This window comes from Pteropus alecto, unplaced genomic scaffold (genome assembly GCF_000325575.1).
Source record: "Pteropus alecto unplaced genomic scaffold, ASM32557v1 scaffold45, whole genome shotgun sequence".
NCBI classification, from domain to species: domain Eukaryota; kingdom Metazoa; phylum Chordata; class Mammalia; order Chiroptera; family Pteropodidae; genus Pteropus; species Pteropus alecto.
This window is the reverse complement of record NW_006442491.1, coordinates 25,801,873-25,823,617: the sequence shown is the minus strand read 5'-3', so window position 1 is coordinate 25,823,617 and position 21,745 is coordinate 25,801,873. Positions and strand designations below refer to the sequence as shown.

Here is a 21,745-nt window from a genome sequence, read left to right as displayed (position 1 = left end):
GAGGGAAGTTATGAAAAGAGGGAAGAAAATTCCAGAATGTAGGGTTGCGTGATACCTCCCTAACAAGTACTTCAATCTCAAGCAGGCTAATAAATGAAATCTGTCTTTCCTTGTTAAGATCTTCCCTGATAAGATATCAAAGACAGGTCTTGGGTCTCCGGCAGAGGTGGCTGGCATCTAGCCAAGCGAAGGCTCTGGAGGAGCCAAGAGAGGATAAAAAGCAGGGTTTGTCTACTCCCGAGGGCTTCGCCACGGATTCCCCATGTGCCCTGAGGGAGGAGGAGTGTACAAGGTGCCACAGGACAGGTGAAGGGAGAAACCTAAGTTGCCCCCAGGCAAACCTCTCCTTAGGAGCCCGTAAGGCTCTGGCTGGGCCCCTCTTCAACCCAGTGCGCTTTGTCCACTCACATTGAGTCTATCAAAAAGATCATCCTCAGGCTGTTTGTTCTCCATAAATAGTTGTAAGTTCTTAAAAACCTAAAAGAAATGAGCAGAGCCTAATTATTATTTTTAAAATCTTTACTTTGGAAATAACTGCAACTTTTAAAAAGTGGCAAAAAAAAAAAGCACAAGGGACACCCATATCCTTTACCCAGGTTCCCCTACCATTAACATTTTACTTCATTTACAGTATACAGTGTGCATTTCTGCTCTTTCTCTCTCTACATATATATGTGTATTTACAGAATTACTTGTTCTGAACCACTTGTGCATACTTACATAGGATAAAGATATTCCCTTACATACATGCAGTTCTTATCAGCTTCAGAAATTTACATTGATACCACCTTTAATCTACTGTCTGTCTCTCAATTTTGTCAGTTGACCTAATGACGTCCTCTACTTCTCCAGTGTGGAATCCAACCTAAGTATTACATTTAATTGTCAGGTCTCTTTAGCTTCGCTTAATCTGGAGCATTTCCACAGCCAGCGAAGCCTAAGTAAGTACTTGTTAAATATCAGAGTGCTGAAGGGCTGAATTACTGGGGTCCTGTACTTTGAAGGTCTCTGGTTCAGTCAAGCCCATTACTTTGGGGGTGGGGTGGGGGGAGATGACCATGGAGCTGCAGCACCCTCTTCATCTACAGGCGGCTCAGAGATCTGAAGATCAAGGGGCTACCTTTTCGCTCAATCAGGAGCTGGGGAGAGGTTGAACAAAGCTAAAACTGATAAAGGTGCAACATGACCAGGGGATACAGAAATGTGGTTAAATTATTAAAACAATGTGGAAGGTTAAATCTTATGTTGAGTTTGTTGTCAGGGCCAACCCCTAGTGCATACTCTGCTGAATACTGCTATGGCAAAGAGCCCATCATTCCAAGACGGTTGATGGGAGGTGAGGGCAAGGACTAAAAGGAGATATAAAGGACACCAAACAATATCTCTCCCCTCTCTTCAAGTCATTTTTTTTTCTAGTGCCAGCAAAGCACAAAGCACACAAAAAGCATTGAACAAATGCTTGTTGAATGACTGACTGAATGAATGAATGAAAAAGCAGACCACATTAACTTACTCGTTTCTCAACAGGGACTTTGTTATAGTATCTGATCGAGTCCTTCCCAAGGAAGTCAAATTCTACCACGTATTCCTGGCCATCCAACTCTGGGTGTAGATTAATGTGCTCTACACGAAGCGAGCAGCAACCCACAGTGTCTGCTGTTTCTCCTTCCTCCTTCTCATTTCCTGCTCTCAGAGCAAGCTGCCCAGGGAGGATGGAGAGAAAACGAAAATGAGCATGAATACAGAAATGTGAATCTCAAAGGATCTCTAGAAAACCAGTATCAGAAGCCTTCCAATTCTCTTTGGAGACAGAGCATTAGTCTGCAAGGCCTGGGAATTCTGGCCTCTGCATTCTTGCTTCTTCCCCTCTCCCTATCAATGAAGTATGGAGAGTCATGGGGATATTGAACTTTCCTATAAATCCAAGCTTCTCTTTACACTGTCCTCTCAAATGGGGATGGAGGAAAGGAAGAACAGTTTTTAAAAACAAAGCAGCAACTGAGAGAGTGTTTCTAGTCTGCGCAATCTGAATCAAAAAGCTAGTCTCTTAATTTTACTTAATTTTTGAGACAATTCAGAATTTGTGAAGTATGAGCAGTGCAAAATGGGCAAAAAAAACCCCAAACCAAACAAACAAAAAAACACAAAACCATGAAATCTTTTTCTTTTAAAGAGTACTGAGAAACTCTCCAGAGCACTGTCTTTCAAACTGTAAGTATTTCCGGCACATTCAGATTCCTGCAAATCTTCCTATCAGGCAGACTGCATTCAGACAGCAGCAGATACTGAATGACTGTCTCCACTTCCACCTTCCTTACTGGACCAGAGACTGGGTAAGTAGGACCACCAGTGTCGGGCTGTCACTGTCTCTCTAGTACTTAGCATGGGCCCGGAGGAGTAAACGCCCATATCTGTTAAGTTGAACACGGTAATGCGATGTGACCAGAAGACACTCTCACCTTGTCAATGAAGTACAAAGCTACAGCTCTCTGTCGGACTTTCATCTCTTTAGACTTCCAGTCTTCTCGATACTGGTTCCGGATCTTGTCCACACACTTCTTCAGCCGCCGAGCAGTCTCATATTTCTGCCAGTCTTTCTCACCCTACAAAGACCCAACGCAAAAGTGGACTGCTTAGGCATAGCGGGGTAAAGACAGATTGAATATTCAAGTTCAGAGCTCTGAACCAAAGAGAAGGAACTTGAGCTTAAGCAAGTTAGAAAAAGAAAAATACTGAAGAGAAATTTTAGGGCATTTAACCTGATGAAAACTCATGCTGTCCCATTTCACTGTCAAGCACAACTGGCTCCTGACAAATCTGCTAAGCTTCTGGCTTTCATTCTATAAAATGTTTATGTTCTTGGGAAAAGCCCACATGGCATGCCCTAAAAATTGACTTCTGTCTATACAAAGAGTAGAAACGTTCCCATCACAGCTTTACTGCTGAATCTGTGACCCAACAGCAGTTTTCTGCTAGGACTGAGTCTCATTCAATTCAAGACAACTATTTACAGTTTGATGGAAGGAACTGTCAAGGAAGCAGAACCAAACATTACAACATGTAATTATGAAGGAACACAATGACTTCCAGGAACAGCCATAATTATTAACCATTTTCTAACTTCTGCATTTAAAAGTACTCTTGATTAGACTAAGAGGAACAATGTTACTAGAAACCTTTTTTTTTCCCCCAAACATTAGAGCTTTGGGTGGATGGTTTCAAAATGGATTCTAAAGCCAATTAAAGGTTTTTAAAAGTGTGTGAAATGACTGAATGTAACCAACAGTGATGGAAGATCCCCACTATCAAGAACTGATAATAAGTGGCAAAGGTAAGGAAAGGAAAAAAATTCGAAGAAATTTAAGAGGGTCAAGAGTACTGCAAGGCCTAAACCACTATATGGTATGACATGAACACAGGGATGGAATTTAAGAACTGTGTTCTTAATTCCCCCACTCTGCAACAAAAGAGATGGGTAGTGACTTCTACCCATACATGCCTGGTTCCTGCCTATGACATGGACCTTGAGGCATAAGAACTGTGGTTAAGGTTCACTGGCCTGAGCATGCAGGAGTGTGGGGTACATGGAGCAAGAAATGTTTTCTACTTCTAACAAACACTGAGAAATGAAAGCTTACCCGGGTGTGCTAAGGAGTCAGCACTCTCTCACAACTGTGTGTGGACTAGCTGTATGTACTTGTTTGGCTATAAAACAAGAGGTTCAGTAACTATGTGTTGTGGGTGGGTGATTTAGTAGCTAGTGATACAGAAGAAATACCTAAGTTCTATTTCCTGACAATGGGAAGCTGAAAATTTCTTACTGATTTTTCTAAGTACATTTTGACATTTAAGAGAGTGAATAAGGTATGATGCAAGCTGTCCTCATGTACAAGTCACTAATAAACCTCCATGACAGTGGTTCCTACACACACACGGGGGGCGGGGGGGGGCGAGAGGAGGGAAAGACAGGCAGGAAACAAGGGAGGGGTAGGAGGAGAAGGAGGAGGAGGAGGTGTGAGAGGAGAAAAATGGACAAGAAAGGCTTGTCTTTAACAGCTTGTCTTTAACAGCCTCCAGCTCAGGAGTGGGCTCTCCTTTCACTCTTAGGCGCACAGGTCTACCAAAGCCTGGCTCTGACTCTTCAAAGTCCCACAGAATTCTATTTCCTCAGTCCCTTAGTCATGCCACTGAAACGAGGTTTAGAAAACCCAACAAATAATTCATTCACAGAGGATACCACAAAGACTAACTTTTCTTCACAGGCTAGCTGGGCTCCTGACACAAGGAGCCAGGATTCTCTTAATAAGGACACAGAAATGGGGGTGGTGGCAGAAGCCACCTCGTCTAGGTCTAGCAGGGAGGGCTGCCTCCAGGAAGTATATTTATCCCTGCTGCCTTCAGTTTCCCTAAAGAGAATCCACAGAGTAAAATGCACTTGAACAAGCTTTCTCATACTACTTCTAGAAAATAAAATATCCATTTAGGTCTTCCAGTCAAGGTCTTCATCAAAACTATCTCAGTAAAATAAGGTGTCCACTACAGAGGGGCTGCCTTTAACCCACTGTCCTCTTCCTCTTCTCAGTCAGCCCTCTGCAATGGATAAGAATCTAATTTGATTAGATATATACAACATTCTTTTTTATTTCTTAAACTAGTGGGCCCACCATATTTCTCTCTCTTTCTAATATAACTGCTTGCCCATTATTTAATTGGGTCAGGATCTGGATTCTGGATAGCAAAGTGGGAGGTGAGCTAATCCTGTTCTCTAACCTTTTCTCAGAGATTTGTATTTGGGGGAATGATGACATTTGCCAATATTCTTAAGTGGCTTTTTATTCTTACTTAGCTGATGACCCCTATGTGAGTTTGTCATTGTACAGAACAGTGGTCCCCAACTGTTTTGGCAACAGGGACCGGTGGTCCTATGAGAATCTAATGCCTGATGATCTGAAGAGGAGCTGAGGTGGTGACTAGTGCTGAGGAGCGACTGCAAATACAGATAAAGCTTTGCTTGCTGCCCACTGCTCGCCTCCGGCTGTGTGGCCAGGTTCCTAGCAGGCCACAGACTGGTACCAGTCCATGGCCTGGGGGTTGGAGACCCCTGGTATAGAACACTAAAGAGGAAGTAAATGGCATTCTGAACCCCAAATATACATCATTTAAACAAAAGACACAACAAACTGTATCTATATATTTATACCATGTTTAAAGATAAAACTCCAACCAGCTTTCTATACATGCCCATTTAAACATATATTTGTCTTTATATTATTAATTAGAGAATTTATGTTTTTATGCAAATCTTTTTTCAGATGTTATTTTATTCCAATACTTTCTATTTGCTTTTTATTCTGAATAAAATCTTTAAAAGCTTTTGGTATACATATTTAAGTGTACAATTTGAACAGTTTTGATCCACTATACCTGCCCAACAAGATAGAGAATATTTTTATCATTCTAAAAAGTTCCCTCATGCCCCTTTCCCAGTTAATTACCTACTAAGCAACTACTGATTGCTATCCTCATAGATCAATTTTGCCTAATCTAGAGCCTATACTATATAAGTGGTATACACAGTATAGATTATTATGTCTGGCTTCTCAACATGTTTTAAAGATTTATCTGTCCTGCATTCATTAGTAGTTCACTGCTTTTATTGCTAATATATGGTATATTCTATGACTATCCCTATGTGTTTGACTATACCACAATGTGCTTATCTATTACGTTAATGAACCCTTGGGATGTTTCCAGTTTTAGACATTCAGGAATATAGCACTGCTATGAACATTTTTGTACAAGTATGTTTGTGGACATATGTTTTCATTTCTTTTGAGGCAAAAATACCTAGAATTGGAATTAGTATCTCACTAAGGTTTAAATATGCATTCCATTGATTAGTTATGTTGAACATTCTTTCATTTCATATGCTTATTTATTGGTCATTCCTCTACTTTCTTTTGTAAAGCATCCATTTAAATCTTTTGCTCTTTTTTATAGGAATGTTTATCTTTTTATTATTGAGTTATAGGATTCTTTGTATATTCTGGATACAAGTCTTTTGTCAGATAGATATACATGTTGCAAATACTTTTTCTCAGTCTGTAACTTGTGTATTTATTTCCTTAACAGTGTCCTTTGTTGAATGTTAAGTTTATAATTTTAATGAAGTCGACTTTATCAACTGTTTCTTTAATCATTAGTGTTAATATTTTGTGTCCTAAGATATCTACTCCAAGGTCATGAAGATGTTCTACCTTGATACCATCTAGAAGCTTTAATGTTTTAGCCCTTACACTTAAAAATTTGGAATTTTATACTAAGAAGGTAGGTTCAGAATATAATTTTTTAAAACTCATGTCTTGTCTAATAAGGGCTACTTTCTCAGGTTATGAGACTAGATAATGCTTCCCAACTTTGCAGTGGCCTAGACTTAGGAATGAGTACCTACAAGTAGTCCTTTTGTAAACTCCTAGATCCATAGTTTATCTGGGATAATAGATAAACTACAGGTTCCAGAAGGCTGTCATTCCCCTGCTATTTCAGATTCTATGGGCACCAGGTACAGAGTGGAAGAAGGAGGGAATGGAAACACTTGCAAGAAGATGTCTGTATAATGGAAATCCTGGGAGGAAAAGCAGAACAAACCAAGGTGAGCATAGAAAGATGTGAATGAGCTCAGAAAAATCTTTTCAGTACCTAGAGCACAAGTTACTGTGGCTCTCAGAAGTCCTGATCCACTCAATGACCTGTGAGGCTGGAAGTAATACAACCTTGGCTTTGACTGCAAGTAGGCCAATCCAAGTTTCCAGAAAGGGGCAAGGACAGGGTGTATCAGAGGGACACCACACTTCAGCTGTGCTTTTATTTAATCACCGATTGTCTAAATTTTTTTAACTGTCCAAAATCTGTTAAGTCTCATTATTATGTATGCTTGAGATAAATTTCTTAGTGGAGTAGAGGTGGGGCAGAATGGTACAATAATATTATATGAGTAAAATATAGATACAAGACCAAGCAAAGAGTCTAGAATAGGAGAAATCTCTAGAGACTCTGAGCAGAAAGATGTAGAACAAAGCCCTGTAATGGTAGCCTCCCATAAAGTGAACCTAAAGTCGTCCAAAAAGTAAAACCACCAATTATCACCCTTCACACTCTAATACAAAAAACCCAATTTTATAGACTTTTGGGGTCAGATCAAGTTAATGAAATCATGCTTTAATCGTCCATAGCAAGGAAAGTGCTCTATGCAAGAAGGAAGACCTGAAGCCAGGGGTCTGGGTTAGCTTGGGCTGAAATGGCGAGAGACTCCCTTCTAAGACAGGAGGAATGAGCGGAAAAGTAGAGAACAAAGAGGAGGAAAAGGGAATGATACATAGACAAAACCCACTTCCCAGTCAAAAGGATTTACAAAGAGATAAATGGCTTAGGAAAACTGCCAAAACAGTAATTAGTACATGAAGTCATTTCAGGTAATATTTTAAAAAACAATCTGACAAAGACTTTTAAATAAATGTTTAGTATGTATAAAGAGAAAAAATATAACATTCACTAATAAAGACAATTATAAAACAACAAATAAAATGAAATAAAATCAGGTAGATAAAAATTAGAAATTCTGGAAACAAAATATAACAACTGAAATAAATTTACAGATGGGATAAACTTTAAATTGGATATAATCAGAAAGAGGTTTAGTGAATTGAAAGTGAGTCCTACAGAACTGCCCACAAATGAAGACCAGACATAAAGAGATAAAGAATATGAAAATATAGTTAAAAAAGAAAAAGTATGTGTAAATTGAGAAGCTCCAATATTCATCTAATAGGACTAAAAGAACCAAATAGAAGAAACGGCCTAGAAGTTGTGGAATAATGGCTGAGAGTTTTCTAGAATAAAAATACATTAGTCCTCAGATTGAAAGTCTAGTCTGAGTATCTAGAAAAATATATTTATACTTAGATACAGCTTAAATAAATGCATAATAAAGATGTATTCTTTACTTGAAAAAAGACATCATGAGGATGAAAATTTTTTAATTTTCAGGTAAACAAAGGGAGAATTTGTCACCTATGGATCCTCACTAAAGAACCAGTAAAGGGTGTGTTTCAACAAGAAAAGTACATCCAGAGGGAAGGTATTAAGTACAGATAATCAGATATCCGACTGTCACAACTGTTGATTGGAGAGAGGGTTAGGGTTTAATAGATCCATTTTTTTAAAAATAAAAAGTAAAATTTAAACAAAAGAAATGTAAGTTATAAGAATTGGAAATGAAGAGTTAAGACTATTTTTATTTATAAGTAATGTAATTATTAATATAGAAACTCCAAAAGACACAGATACTCTTAGAATAAGAGTTGAGCAATGTTGTCAGGTACAAGATCAATATTCAAAAATCAATAGCATTATCATTTCAATAATAGCAAACAAATACAATAGATGAAAATATCATTCAATAGCACTAAAGACTATAATGTCTCTAAGAAAAAAAGTTTTTAAAAATGTGTAGAATCTCTGGAGAGAATTACAAAACAATATTGGAGGATATATTTAAAGACATGAATTAATGGAGAGGTATAACATGTTCATAGACTGGAAAATAGTAAGATAATGTTAATATTTTCCATCTATTAATCTATAAATTCAATGCAATTCTAGTAAAAATCTCGTTTTTATTGAAACTTGACAAATTTATCTCAAAATTAATATGCAACAGCAAAGAGCTAAGAACAGCCAAGACAATGTTGAAGAATAAGATGAAAGAAATTTTTTCTACTCAATAATAAAACTTTACAAAGTTTACAGTAGTTAAGACAGTATGCTATTAACGAAGAAAACAGATGAGCAGACAAATAGGACAGAGAGCCCAGAAATGTGATATATGACAGAGTGGGTAATACAACTAAATACTTCTGAGACAACTAGTTATTCATTTGGAAAAGATATATTCAATCTCAATCTCATACCATACACAAAAATACATTCTAGTGGATCAAAGATTAAAATGTAAAAAAGCAAAACTTTAGAAATGTTGGCAACGATGTGAAAAAGGAACTTGTACTCTCTGTTGGCGGGGATGGTGGTGACGTAAGCTGGTTCAAATACTTTACAGAACAATTCGGAACTATAAAAGAATCTTTGAGGGAAGTTTTCATCCACATACACAAAGAAAATGTGTTATTCCAGCACTGCTTATAATAGCAAAAGATTGTAAACAACCCTTAATGTCTCTTGACAGGAAGATAATTTTTATATACTATGTAGAGAACAAAATGAATAAATTAGAAGTATATGTCAAGATAATAAAATCTCAAAACCAAAGCTGAATGAAATAAATAAGTTGCAGAATGATGTCAATAACATACTTCATTTAAAATTAAACCTTGTAAAACAATACCACATATGTTTATGCACACATAAATATACTGTAAAAATATAACACACGAGAATGAAAACATTAAGTTCATTATAGTTATCTCCAGGGAAGGGGATGAATGGTACACAGGGGGCTTCAACTGCATTATCAGAATACTTTTTATGAAATGAGAGTGTTCATTATATTATCTATTCATGTATATTTAAAATATTTTATTAAAAATAAAACCCTTAATGCTTATATCTTTCAATTTTAATCTAAAAAGAAAATTCTTCTCCTGCTGGCAGTGCAGTTAAAAATATTCAAAGCACTGTCAAACCCTAACCTCTGAAGACCTTACTCTTCTGCTGAGTGAGAATAGCCAAGAAGGGTTGGCAGAAAGCTAAAAAAATCCTATTTCTTTTTCCCTTAACAGCACCACTTGCCAAGCCTTTAATCATTTTCATGATTCTTAGGGCCCCAACCCAGCTGACTAGAGTCAGTCACTCTGTCCTGGGTCTAAGGTTCTAGGCCTACATCTGCGTGGCTTCTAAGTTCACTAACATGACCATCATCCAGAAAACTGCACAAATCTCTATGGTGCATAGGAGTTATATGGATATTGTCTGCAATAAATGGAGTACCTCTCTGCCCTTGAGGTACTTCACCTGGCTTTTCTAACAGGTATCACAACCCCCAACAGACTCTTCTACAATAATTCTAATCCTGCCTAGAAGCATACACAGTATACATATATTTGGAACCTGTTCACCTATCTCTGTCCCCACTGCCATCGTTTTGTTTAGGTCATGGCACTATTTCTTGCCTGGAGCACTACGACAGCTTCCTACTGGTCTCCCTTTTTATTTGTGTCCAATCCAGTCTCCATAGAGCAGCAGTCAGAATGATCAATATGTCACAGGTTTCTGAAATAAAAATTTGGTATTTTTCCCAATTTTTAAAACCCAGTGGCTTCCTACTAGATTTAGGATAATATAAAAAATTTTAAGGAAGTATCTGAAGATCTGGCCTGCATCCCTCTCTATCCTCTCCTCAATTTCTTCCATAAAGTTGTTCCTGATCTCTAACTGCTGGGAATAACTGCTCTATTTATCAAAAGCATTTAACATTTACCTTTCTTGTAACACAACTGAATTCTTACCCAATTTGTCCACCAGCCCACAAGTTCTTTGAGAGCTAAGACCACTGTTTATCCACTTCTGTAGCCTAAGAGCTTTGTGATATTTTAGAAGAATATAACGTTTCTTTAAATAACTTGACTTTCACTCACCATGAGGGTTCTCTTTCTGATTCTATTCTTACTCTAAACTAGAAAAAGTGACATTTTCAAATTGAAGAAAATATATAGATGGGTGTTTTTCATTAGAACAAGGACTTTAAGCTAGAAAATGTACAGTTTAGTCTCAATAAGACATATAGCCTTTTGAGCTGTGGCTTTTATATCTTAACAAATGTTTAATAACCTATAAAACAAGATTAACAAGGTCTTTAGTCCGAGTCCCTTGTGTGTAAACAGACACAGTCCACAAAGAACTAATTCCTTGCCTGTTTTCTTCTGGACCCCACCTCTCTTTTGGGCCGCTGTTCACATTTCCATAGTATATCTGAGAGGAAGGTCGTGGGACTGTCCCAAGCAGGTATGCCTAGCAGGCTAACAAAAACTGACTGCCCTTCCAAAAACAGCATCAATAACAGTATCAATAAATAACACACAAGTATACAACAGTTTATGCTATGCTTTCGCATACACTATCCCATTTGGTCCTGGTGAAACCTACCCAGATAAAATCTTAGGAAGCTGGAAGTATGTAAGACTCTAGATTTTCAACTTCTTTCTAGATTCTAAGCAATTACATTCCCTTCCCCAAAAGCCAGGAAAAGTGAGGAAAGGAAGGGAGCTGTAGAAGACAACATACATTTACCACGTTCTTCATCACATTCCGACCACTGGAAAGTATAAGTAATGTGAAGGCAGACTATATCTGTCTTGTTTACCAATACAACTCCTAGTACCACGCATATACTGTGGCAGGCACATATTAGGATTTAAGCAAATATTGTGAATAAATAAATGAATGAGATTACAATGTGATACAGAAAATGGATACATCTTAGGGAGGTCGCTAGATCATGCTAACCATGAAAGTACTTGCCTTCTTTTTCTGGGGAGGATTTTTAATTTGTCAAAGTGATTCTAGGGGCTGAGAATGCCACATTTCAATAAAAAGAGATTATCAACCCCACTAACTGGTGCAGCTCTTGGCTACCTCTTACCTTGATTCGTGAACTGGGGTTCAACATGATGTATTTAATAGAGCCCTGGATGTTCTCTGTCCAGGAGACCAGCCAAGTAACCTTGTTATCATGTCGTACCTCTTTCCATTTATGTCCTGGAGGGGGAGAAGGAACCTTGGCATCTCTGTGGAAATAACAAAGCAGGAGAGATGTGAAATGAGACATGAGGAAAAATTCTACCTTTTATGACCTGAAAGTGATAAATCTGCTGAGCATATATTTCCGAGTTTCCTTTTCACCAGTCATTGCATGAAAAACACTTGGCAATCTATACATGGAAGTACTGTGTACTTCCTCTAGATGTAAATACTGAGTAATCCCTAAACACTACTCTATAATGTGGGAAATATTCCCAACTACAAAGAACAAAGGAAGCACCCCCTACTTCCTCTCTGGCCCGAAGGATGAACTGTGCTCACTTGCTACAGTTGATGATTATGTCCTCAGGCATGATCCGTCTCTTCAGCATGCCCATCTTGGGGTGGTTGCCACGGCCTCGGAAAAGCCCAGGAGGTTCTATCTTGAAGTTGGCAATCCTCTCTTTGTGGTTATCCATAACACAGAAGCCATATTCTTTCAGTAATTTTTCATTTTCCTCTTTGATTTTCTGGAAGACAGCAACGAAGTACTCAAAATAGGTTCAAATGGCTATTCTCTACTCACATTCTTGTGAAAGAACAGGTCAAAGTAGAGAAAAGCCTAAAAAATACTAAGAAATGAATTCAAATAAGGGAAAACCTCTAATTGAGTTTTTAAACTTGAATATAATAAAATTACACCAAAGATCTATCTATAAAGTTCAACTATAAATTCAAAACTGATTCTCTCATCTTTAAAGATATATGTTTATAAGTATGTTACATAGTTATTTTTAAATGTAACTTAAAAAAATTAATACAGTTTTGTTGAGTAGTATCAAAATGGGGAATGAGGAAGAGTCTCTGACAGGGCCTCACAAAGAACATCTCTGTGTTCTCTAACAGGTTCCGGAGACACTTTGTTGATCAGCATTTCGCATGTGTTTTCAAGCTCGAACAAACCCGTTATGGATTCTTTCCTAGGTATAGGGGTACATACATTCTACATTTTGTGACCCTTGCTCCAAAAAGGTAGAGAAAGGATTTGAAGCCTCCTTATTCATATTGTACTTCGCAATCTGACTTAACTAAGTCCTGCTGCCTTGTGGGTGGAAACAGATTCAGAACTTGCTGGCAGCAGGTGCTCCTGGTAGGGGCTCTGACAAGGTGATACTTATGAAACCTCCCTATCTTTGGATCACTATTCTAAGAACAAAGCTCCAAAGTGGTTTTTAAGTTTAAAAACACCCATGAAGTGATGATAATAAGCCAAATTTCACTAGTCTGAAATATTGGGGAGAAGACTAAGCTGAGACTGAAAAGTCTGATGCAGTTACCATTCTTATAGGAACTCATAATTTTTAAACTAAAGGTCAAATAGGCAAGCACAATCAAACAATGAGTTATATAAATATGCAGTCTTTTAAAATACTGAAACTACAGGGCTTTGAAGTACAAATAATTTCATAAAATTTTTAACTTCTAGACCTCTAATTTGAAAAAATGAAACTCTAGCCTGCATTCCTCTAGATCAGGGGTTGGTAAACTTTTTCGAGATAGAAAAATTTTAGGTTGAGGGCCATGTGGTCTCTGTTGCAACTGCTCAACTGTGCCATTGTTGCATGGATGCACCCATAGACACTATGTAAACAAGTAAATGTAACTGTGTTCCAACAAGTTATTTTACAAAAACAGGCAGCCTATGGTTTGCCTACCAGTACTCTAGAAGAAAATGACATCCCAGCTGGATACTGGAAAGATCCTTCAGGAATGAGGTTGGCCACAGCTGGAAGATGGATATGGATGAGCATGGCTAGATTCCAGTGTAAAATATATCAAAGAACAGGGAGGTACACGCCCTATATTGTTTTATCTGTTATAAATCCCTAATATCCAGGACCACTTTGAGTCAGGTCCGTCCATCCTTAAAAACGGTATTATTGGACTTATCGACTAGTTTTTAGGTCAGAAGAGCACCAGAGTTCTTATAGTGAGCCATTAAACAAACTGCTTATTTACAATTTTCAGTCTACATGAAATCCTTAAGAAAATTTAGACTTTACTAGGTTAAGAATCTTAAATCTTTAGTACAGAGCCATGTGAAATTAATAAAGTCAAAGTTGTGCTGTAAGAATCAAGAAGACTGGATGAACTAATCACTATTCCGAAATCCTCCAGGGGTTTAAGAAATAGTACCAGTTTCTCTTCCTTGCTCATCTGTTTCCGAGCTTCCGTCTGGGCTTTGAAATACTGGCTCATCTGGGTAAAATCACATTTGCTTAGATTGGTGATAATATTCTTCTCTTCATTCGTCATTTCCTAGTCAAAAGTAAAGGGGGAGATAGAAGAAGAAGGTAAATATACTAATAAATCCCAAGTTTCCTTGCATTTATAGCAAAGCATAATTTTTTCAGTCTAGAGAAGTAATCAATCTAAATTACTGAGTTTTGATAAAAAGAAATATAATTTTATTACTTCATTCTAAAATATGTATTTGATAGAAAAATGTTTAAAATGACTTATCGTTGAAAAAGGTAACCCTTAGATAGTGTCTTGGATTCCTTGGCGCACTGCCACAATCCCCTAGGCGTATAAATACTAGTTAGAGAAGCGCGAATACATGTCGTTTGTTTTATTAACAAGAGAACTATTTCCATACTCATTCTCTCTTAAAAAACATTATCCCTGTTCTATTCACTTATTAAATCTTATTTCCAGAGCTATTCAGTTCAGCCTCTGTCCACATTATCCAAATTGAGAATAACAAGACTGTTTAAAACCAACTAGGCAGATATAGGATATGTGTTTCTAGGAGCAGAAAGTAAATAAGCAAAAATCAAGCGAGACTGGGACATCACATTAACATCCCTCTTTGCAACAGAAGACACAGGAGGGCAGCCCTGCAAAGACAAACTTTCCGTTGCTTGGACTGAGGTTTTCTGTTTGGCCTAATCTGATAAACTCCCTCCTATATAGCCACGTGACAGCTGAGAGGAAAGAAATGGAAACATTCTTAGTGGATAGAACCCCTATATAATACAGTAAGTGAGTAGAAAAAAATAAATTTTTAAAACTCAAATTTTACACAAAATTGTTTTGTAAAATTGTTTAGTACTTAGTTGATCAATAGTTTTGCAAGGTGCTAGGATATTAATCATGAGCTACAATACCTTTCTCCAATCTTTAAAGAAATTTTTCCTAAATACTTCCTTAGTAGTATATTCATGGTCGAGCATTTTTGCAAAGAACGTAGCTACTTCTTCTGCTTTGGGGCTCAGCTTCATGACTTTACCTAGAAGAAAAAGTGGGTCCAAAAAATGAGGTGTAGTATTCATGTTAAGTATAAATATTGAGCTCTGGAGAAATCTGCTTTAATAATGGTTTACCTTCCTAAGGTATAGAAAGGTCTGATCACACATTGTTACAACAACAACAAAGACAATATTCTGATTTATATCTACTTGTATAAATGCTCCTTCTCTTTAGCAGATATTTACCTGGGTCATTTTCTGGAGACTATGCCAGTAAATTGTTCCCAGGTGCCTGCTCAGAACAGGGATGACCTGGGGGAGGCCCAGTCACTCTTCCTTTTCCTTTCAGAAAGCAAGGTCCTTTACACCTCTTCAATGGTTTTTAAAAATCAAATCCTCAGAGGGACTCCTGCCACTGCTAAGCTAAGCAGCTTCTGTTCAAGAAGGGGAGGAAAGGATAGGGCAGGGAGTGGAAGAAAGGAATTGTGGGGAAAAGAAATAGGCATCTTTCTTCTTTAAAGTTAAGTGGGTGGAATATGAATAAAAAAAAAATATATATCCATAGCAGGCAAGCCCAGATATCCCATATGAAAAATCTAAATAAGACCTTCCTCTAGAACCTTGCTACTCAAAGCGTGGCTCAAAGACCAGTAGTATCAGCATCACGTGGGAGTCTGTTAGAATTGCAGAATCTCAGGCCCCACTGCAGACCTACTGAATCAGTAAGTACATTTTAACGAGGCTTCCAAGTGGTTTGTGTGCACATGAGAGTTTGAGATGCACTGCTCTGGACCACAGGCGTTATGAGGTTGCCTCTTTCAGGGAAATGGGACTCATCTACACCATGAGGGATGACTGGAGTCCTTGGCATTGTGCCCATGTTTATTAAAATCCCGTCTACAGGACTCCTGATGTTATACAATGTAAAGTAAATCTGTGTGGGGCCTAGGGATTTTGTGTACCTTAAGTAGTTAATAAAGCAATAAAGGAAAAATACTTGGAAGTTTAATCTACTTTTCAAATAGAATAATTTTAATAGTACTATTAGGGCCAATTTCCATTTTCCTTGAAAATCCAACTTTACAACATCATCTGGAACTAATCCACACCATAATAATTTGGCTATACTTAAAATGAAATTAAATACTATTCCACTACCTTACTATTACATAGGTACTAATAATTCACCAAGGATATTCACATCAAAGAAAACTAAAACTTAACCAGAAATCCATTCATTTAAAAACTCAGAAGACATCTCATCTCATGATGATTGGGAGGTCATTGTTCCTAATTGTAGTATGTAGGAAATAGTAGCACAAATTTGAAACTGTCACAGTAGACAAAAAGAACCTGCTCGGAATCCATAACTTAAAAGGCCAACAGGTGGCGCCACTTCCCCTTCTCAACCTCCCAAGTTCCAGCCTTAGGAAGGCACTGAGGAGGACAGACAGGCTGGCTTTCAGGGGTTTCCTGCAATTCAGAATGCCCCCACTCGGGTCTGAACCAGAGCTGCCAGTAAAGTTGTGACATGCTTTCAATATAAAGGAAAACGATAAGTCATTAAAAATGAAATAAAATAAATGGCAAGAAAGAATGTAAACTGTTCTCTTTGCTGTGAACTAAACAACAACAGTATTTTTTTTTTTAAATGGACTCTGGGCAATTTTACTAAATTCTGTCTCAACAGAGGAAACGATTTTGACACCTCCTGTTTTAGATGAGCTGTCAAAAGATGAAATGACAGGTCCCAGCAGCAGAGTGGTGGGAGGATGACTTGAAGGTTCCTGGCAAAGGCAGAGCTTTGTGGAAAAGGCTGAGCTCCAGGAAGAAGAAACTGCTGAGTCAGAGCTGAAAACTAGAGGTTCTTAGAGGCAATTCACTGCTTCAGCCAGCCTGTGTCCCACATCCCTGGCAGATTCTAAGAGTCTGAGAATTCACTTCCCTGGAGAGTAAGCAAGACTTACAGTATCAATTTGGACCAGTAAGACAAATACTTCTTGATTTATTGCAGCATGGGAGTTTACATAATTAGAGGGAAGAAATTCCAGAGAAAAGATCGACTGAGAAAATACTAGAGCCCTGGAGCTCGAGCTCCTATGATGGAGAACTGGACAAGAATGAGAAAGGAACCATGGCAACCAGTGATGACTGTTCAGGCTTTGGCTTCCCATCATAAAAAGTAAGAGAAACCCAAAGACTAGGCGATCCAGCAGGCTGCTTTCCCTCACATCACTTTGAACCTCAAACTGAAGCTTTACCAGTTGAGCTTTCTTAAGCTATTGATAAGCCCAGACTAGGGTTACAGAATACCTGTACTTTTATGATTGTCTTCTTCAAGGTCCTAGGTTGTTTTCATTGGAGTTTTGGCTCTGAGTCATATTTAAGAGTCTCCAGGAATGACCCACTATGAGGGCTGACATTAGGACTTTGTCCTGTGCTCTTTGGTGAACACAATTATCTGATGCAAGCATTTGACATTGAAGCTATGGGGTCCTGCTAGACTATAAACACCAGGAGATCAGGGAATAGTCAATACTGACCACTGTTGGGTCTTGGTGTCTGAACACAGACACGGTGAATTAACAGTTTTAAAAAATGAATTCTAGTTTGACATGCCCCTCATAAGACCCAGCCTTTCAGTTTAAACTACAACTTGACCTAAAAGCGTCCATGGCCCTGAGGCCATTCTTGGTAGACAGAGATGCACCAGAGCTCTTGAGTGTTCGCCACGAATGCTTGTCAGCAGTTCTCTTGCACAGTGTTTTTCGAAGTTTGGTCAGTAGACCAGTTGGTTCACAAGCATCCAATACCACTCTACAACTATTAAATGGGCCCAGATTCACCTGGGAAATCATATGCACATAAGGGTTTGAGGAATAATGCTCTAACCATTTCTGGATAGAACTCCGAGAATAAGGGAAATCAGTTGAGCATTACCATCTGCATATTGCTACACTGCCAATAAGAGAAGTATTGAATTCGTCAACCCAAGGACAGAAATGCCAACGAAAGCGGACAATTCCGAGGGTACTAACAGAACTAGGCAGGGCATTTCTTCAAAGTATCTCATCGGACTTGACTGGGCATATAGCAAAGGCAGTGTTCTGCAATGCAGAGTTAACAGACACCTACCAGCCCAGCCCTATCTAGAAGTGATGGCAGACTAATCCTCAACCAAATAGTAGTACTTTTTCTAGTGATGAGCAGCTTGTCAATTTGCATCATGTTGCTAAAATGAAACACTACCATTCAAATAAGGCATCTAATAACTCTTGCAAAGAGTAACTCCTTAGAAATAAAGGTCAGATAATATTTAGCGGCGGACCAAGTGCCGTGAGCTACGTAGAGGGATCTTTTTGAGACCATATAGATAAAAAATTAACAGCCCCTTTCTCATGGCACTTTTTCAGCACCAAATGGGCCTTTAAGAGTTAAGTAAATACCTGATGACCCTTCCTCCAAACCACGTGAGGACAATAAAACAGAATGAAATAAACAAAAAAGATGATACAGCACAAGATTGTTCCTCACTTTCCATTCCTAAATGGAAACTGACTCTTTTCTTGGCCAAAAGTTGGACAACCTTGGAACAACTCACCATCATAGTAAAACTTGACACTCTCTGGAAGAGGCTCATATGGTGGAGCAAATACAGGACCTTTATGTTCTAGGAATTTCCACTTGATGCCTTCAGGATAGCGCTCTTCTTCCCACCTTTCAAAGACAAGGTACAACCTCATTTAGTGGTCACTTCACCTAATGTAGAGATTATAACCTATTAAATGCCAAGATTATATGCTCAATTGACTGGTGCTCTGGAATGAGTCTTGAGCCTCATATTCAAGGCCTGGGTCAAAATAACCAGTGTCCTTCATTTTGAAAAAGCCACCACTCAAAACAAATAAGATGGAATGGAGGAAAATACAGTTCAATAGTTCAGTTCAAAGATACTGGATATATGAGGTCATCACTCAAGGAGCTCAGCAACAGGTAGGGATATGGAAACGGGAAGAGTTGTTTTACCACAATGGTGTAACAGTAAACCACAATGGAATATGTGACAGAGGTGTTATTTATGCTGTTGATATGTAAGAAAAGGCCTCCTGGGAGTAGAGATACGAGGTTAATATATAGGGGAAAACCACCCTATGAGAAAGTACATAATGGAACAGAAGACTGAGAAATAATAGTCCAGTTGAGTTATATTAAGTTTAAGGCATTTACGGGTCATCCAGAACTATCTAGGAGACACTGATAAGTGAATGTAAAGCTCAGTGGAAATGTCTTTTTAAAAACCTTTTTATTTAAAAAAAAATTATCAAACATACAGAAAAACAGAATAATACATAGAACTCCATATACCCATTGCCTATATACAACCATTATTAATGTTATGCTACATTTCCTATTTTTTGCTGAAATATAGTTCAGCAAAAAAATACCTCACCTCTAAATAAGAATATTTTCAAATAACTATAATAGTATTATCATATGTAACAAAAATAGTAATTCCCTAGTATCATTCTAATATCCAGGCCATTTAACAAACTTCCTAATACATCCAAAATGTATTTTATAGACTAGGATCCAAATTTAAAGACCACATACTGCAACTGGCTGCTATGTCTCAAAGTCTTTCTTTCTCTACAATTAGTTCTCTCACCACCAGTACCATTTTGTTTTTTAAAGAGTCAGTCAGTTGTCTTACAAAGGGAATGTTTAAAAACTTCAGATTTTAATCTTTATTATTTCTACCTTAAAATAAAAAGCTCTACAGATCTACATAAGGCCAATTATGTACATTGTATTACTTCCCATTACTTTCCAACTCCAATATTTTAAACAAAGTTCAGAAACATTAAAAAAAAAAAAAATTACGTACTATAAAATCAAAGTCAACATATACAGTCAAATGATTTTTGACAAGAGTACCAAGACCAGTCTTTGTATTAAATGGTGCTGGGAAAACTGGATATTCACATGCAAAAGAGTGAAGTTGGACTCTTAGCTTACACTAGATATAAAAATAAACTCAAAATGTATTAAAGACCCAAATGTAAGAGCTAAAACTATAAAACTCATAGAGGAAAACATAGGGTAAAAAGCACATAATATTGGATTTAGCAGTGATTTCTTAGATTTGATACCAGAAGCACAGGCAGCAAGAGAAAAATTAGATAAACTGGACTACAAAATTTAAAATTCTGCATCAAAGGACACAATCAACAAACTGAAAAAGCAACCCATGGAATGAGAGAAATATTTGCAAAGCATATGTTTGATAAGGGGTTAATATCCAGAATAAATAAAGAATTACCAACTTGACAATTAAAAAAAAAAACAAAAAATTAAAAACAGGCAAAGGACTTGGATAGATATTTCTCCAAAGATACACCAATAACCAATAAGTATTGTAAAAATGCTCAACATCACCGATCATTAGGAAAATGTAAGTCAAAGCCATCAGATATCATGCATACCCATTAGGATGGCTATTATTAAAAACAAAACAAACAAACAAACAAAAAACAGAATAAAACAAGTGTTGATGAGGATATGGAGAAATTGAAACTCTTGTGCACAGTTGATGGGAATGTAAACGGTGCAGCTGCTTTGGAAAACAGCTTGGCAGGTCCTCAAAAGTTAAACACAGAATTACCATATAATCCAGCAATTTCATGCCTAAGAATATACTCAAAGGAATTGAAAGCAGATATTCAAACAAATACTTGTACACAAATCTTCATAGCACTATTCGCAATTGCCAAAAGGTGGAAACAGCCTAAGTATCCAACAACAAATGAATGGATAAACAAAATGTGGTCTATACATACAACTGAGTATTATCCAGCCTTATAAAGGAAATTCTGACACATGCTACAACATGGATAAATCTCGAGGACATTTTCTTAATAACCCAGTCACAAAAGGACAGATACTGTACAATTCCACTTCTATGGGGTATCAAGAGTAACCAGACTCATAGAGACAAAGTAGAATGGTAGTTACCATGATTTAGGGGATTACTCAGCCATGAGAGAGACAGAGACAGCGACAGAAATCTTATCATTTGCAACAGCAATGATGGACTTCGAAGGTTTTACGCTAAGTGAAATAAGTCAGAGAAAGACAAATACCATATGATTTCAACTTATATGTGGAATCTAAAGAACAAAATAAATGAACAAACAAAAAAGGAAGAAACTCGTAGATACAGAAAACAAATTTGTGATCGCCAGATGGTAAGGGGGTTGAGGGGCTAGATGAAAAAGGTGAAGGGATTAAGAAGTACAAATTGGTAGTTACAAAACAGTCACAGCGATGTAAAGTACAGCATAGGAAATGTAGTCAATATTACTGTATGTATAGTGCCAGGTGGGTACTAATTAGGGGATCACTTTGTAAATTATATGACTGTCTAACTAATATGTTGTATACCTGAAACTAATAAAAAATAATATTGAATGTCAATGCTAGTTTTAAAAAAGCAATCAAATAGGTAGGTAGGTAGGTAGGTAGGTAGGTAGGTAGATAGATAGATAGATAGATAGATAGATAGATAGATAGATAGATAGATAGATAGAAAGAAAGAAAGAAAGAAAGAAAGAAAGAAAGATAGATGTAAATTAAATGAAAAAAGAGCTGGGGAAAAGGGGAACAAGGAAGAGTTATTGCTTAACAGTTTCAGTTTTGTAAAATGAAGAGTTCTAAAGATCAATGGTGGTGGTTATGGTTGCACA

At 37.5% G+C, this 21,745-nt stretch overlaps 1 protein-coding gene across 1 annotated transcript in view; it reads right to left on the bottom strand.

Annotated features, from left to right (window-relative positions):
- The window catches only part of TOP1 (DNA topoisomerase I), a 78,639-nt gene that overhangs the window by 7,019 nt on the left and 49,875 nt on the right, over positions 1 to 21,745 (bottom strand). The window contains exons 9-16 of the mRNA XM_006921816.3: positions 18,604 to 18,719; positions 14,922 to 15,043; positions 13,948 to 14,070; positions 12,094 to 12,281; positions 11,654 to 11,798; positions 2,460 to 2,603; positions 1,514 to 1,699; positions 409 to 477 (exon numbers count right to left, since the gene is read on the bottom strand). Coding sequence (XP_006921878.1) covers positions 409 to 477; positions 1,514 to 1,699; positions 2,460 to 2,603; positions 11,654 to 11,798; positions 12,094 to 12,281; positions 13,948 to 14,070; positions 14,922 to 15,043; positions 18,604 to 18,719 — 1,093 coding nt within the window. The remainder of the gene's footprint in view (positions 1 to 408; positions 478 to 1,513; positions 1,700 to 2,459; positions 2,604 to 11,653; positions 11,799 to 12,093; positions 12,282 to 13,947; positions 14,071 to 14,921; positions 15,044 to 18,603; positions 18,720 to 21,745) is intronic.